This window comes from Crocuta crocuta, unplaced genomic scaffold (genome assembly GCF_008692635.1).
Source record: "Crocuta crocuta isolate KB4526 unplaced genomic scaffold, BGI_CrCroc_1.0 scaffold312, whole genome shotgun sequence".
In the NCBI taxonomy this organism is placed as follows: domain Eukaryota; kingdom Metazoa; phylum Chordata; class Mammalia; order Carnivora; family Hyaenidae; genus Crocuta; species Crocuta crocuta.
This window is the reverse complement of record NW_027527378.1, coordinates 1,152,290-1,154,393: the sequence shown is the minus strand read 5'-3', so window position 1 is coordinate 1,154,393 and position 2,104 is coordinate 1,152,290. Positions and strand designations below refer to the sequence as shown.

The 2,104-nt window shown below is 44.4% G+C and overlaps 1 protein-coding gene across 6 annotated transcripts in view; it reads left to right on the top strand.

Annotated features, from left to right (window-relative positions):
* SH3KBP1 (SH3 domain containing kinase binding protein 1) overlaps positions 1–2,104 on the top strand; it is a 281,170-nt gene that overhangs the window by 183,060 nt on the left and 96,006 nt on the right. For all 6 annotated transcript variants that reach the window (XM_077770448.1, XM_077770238.1, XM_077770366.1 and 3 more), the window contains one exon: positions 596–671. In XM_077770448.1, the coding sequence (XP_077626574.1) occupies positions 596–671 (76 nt within the window). The remainder of the gene's footprint in view (positions 1–595; positions 672–2,104) is intronic.

Sequence of the window (2,104 nt, the reverse complement as noted above, 5' to 3'; positions counted from 1 at the left end):
ACCTGTGCTAGACGATGTGGCCATGTTTACTCCCGTCCCGCGAGGTACAGTGGATTTTCCATGGCTGGGACGTGCAGGAAGGCGCGGTTGCTCTGGATACTCTTGCTTTGGCCTGTCCTTCCATCTGCCCGTCCATTTGTCCTTCTGGCCCTCCCTCCTTTTATGCTTTCTGTCCTGCTGTCTTTTTATCCTTCTTACTCTCATTCTTCTACTCTGCACACACTTTTGAGCACCTGCTCTGGGCCCAGCGCTGTGCCTCCCCGGATGTAGTCAGCTTCTCATAAAGTGAGGGGAAGGGTACCTGTATATTCTGCTGAAAATCATCAGCCTTTTAGTAAGAACATCAAGGAAGAGCGGGAATAGAAGGTGCTGAGCGCCTACAAGGATAAAACCCTTTCTCCCTGGTTCTCTCATGTGTTTGTTATCGAGGCTCCGACCTGTCAAAGCATGGCAGCCACTCCGCGGAGCAGCGACACCTCAGGTGTGTGGTTTTTAGAAGCAGTTGTGAACATTTTGTCATCATGAACTTGATTTTATTTCTTTGCTTACTGGAGAGAATCATCTAGTTAAGTAAAATGATCTCTTTCCTCCTCAGACTATTGGAAAGAAGTTACCTCCGACTACGGCAACTCCAGACTCGTCAAAACCAGAAATGGACGGCAGGACAAAGAGTGAGTTTCCCTATTTTATCCGTTTTACGTTCGGAAGCAGTTAAGAGCTTTCCAGTCATTGACATGCTTTTGAGAAACGCTCACAGAATCCTAATGGCTATTTAGCTTTTTAAATTAAGTCTTTTATTTTAATTTTAAATTTCAGTGTGGTTAACATACAGTGTGATGTTAGTTTCAAGCGTACAATGTAACGATTCAACAATTCTATACATTACTCAGTGCTCATCATGATACGTGTACTCTTTAATCCCCTTCACCTTAATGACTTTTTAAAATACATCATCAGGAAAACTGTACCCGAATGTGTTCCCCTGGGTCCTACCAGTGGGTGGGCACAAGTTAGATTCAGCGTTCTTGGGGCTTTTCTCCTTAATGCGACGTGGTTCTTTGCTGCCAGCTGTTTCAGACCTGGGGCTTATCCATATATACCCCATCACTTTGCCTCATTCAGGAGGCAGAAAGGGTCTAGAGAATGGCGAATCATGCAGTTGAGGGATTCATAGGCCTTTAAGGTAGGGAGGCCCTGTCTTCTGGCCTGAGCACTCAGCCAGCACTGCCAGCCCTTGCCTGCTTGCCGGCGCCCTCAGCGCATCTCGACTGGAATCTCTCTCCACACAGCTTTCTCTCTTGCATTGAGCCAGATTTGCTCTTCCTGTCGTTTTTACCCACGAACTTAGTCTCTGGGTCTACAGTGATACTAGCCCACTTTTCTCCTAACAGCCCTTTAAGTATTTAAGGATGGTTGTCTCTCCCCAAAGCCTTCCCAGAGGTCAGTGTTCCCTTTTCTAGATGGTTGCCAGATATAATACAGAATGCTTGGTACGTCTGCATTTCAGATAAACAGGGAATAGCTTTTTGGTTATAAGTATGTCCCTTGTACTATTTGTTGTTTATCTGAAAAGCAAATGTACCTGGGTGTCCTGGTAGTTTTTTGTAGTTCTTAATCTCACTAGCCTCCGATTCCTCTAGCTATCCATTCAGTAACTAGGGCATTCTGGACAGGCTCTGGTCAGAAACAGTTGCGTCAATTCCTTCTAGGGATTTTATTTTATTTTTTTCCAGCTTCAGATTTTCTTATGAGGATAATGTGGACAGACTGCTAATCTAGCTTGGAAAGCCAAAGATTGAGAGAACGTACATCACACGTAGGTAATTATGATTAATATAAGAGCAAGGATAGCTTTATCCTTTTAGTTGAAAAAATAATAGACCATTCAAAAGCAAATGAGGGATACTGCCTTAGACTTAGGAAGATAAATCGAACGAGAAATGGTGCTTTTGATAAACAAGTCCATGGAAGATACAGATGCAGATCTCTGCTTGAAGTGTAAGGTTCAGATGAGGTCTGCATGCCTTCCCTGTGGTAATGGTGTAGTCCGGCTCCTGATGACAGGCAGAAAGCCCACTTGTCCAATGCTCTAACGCAGTGGCTT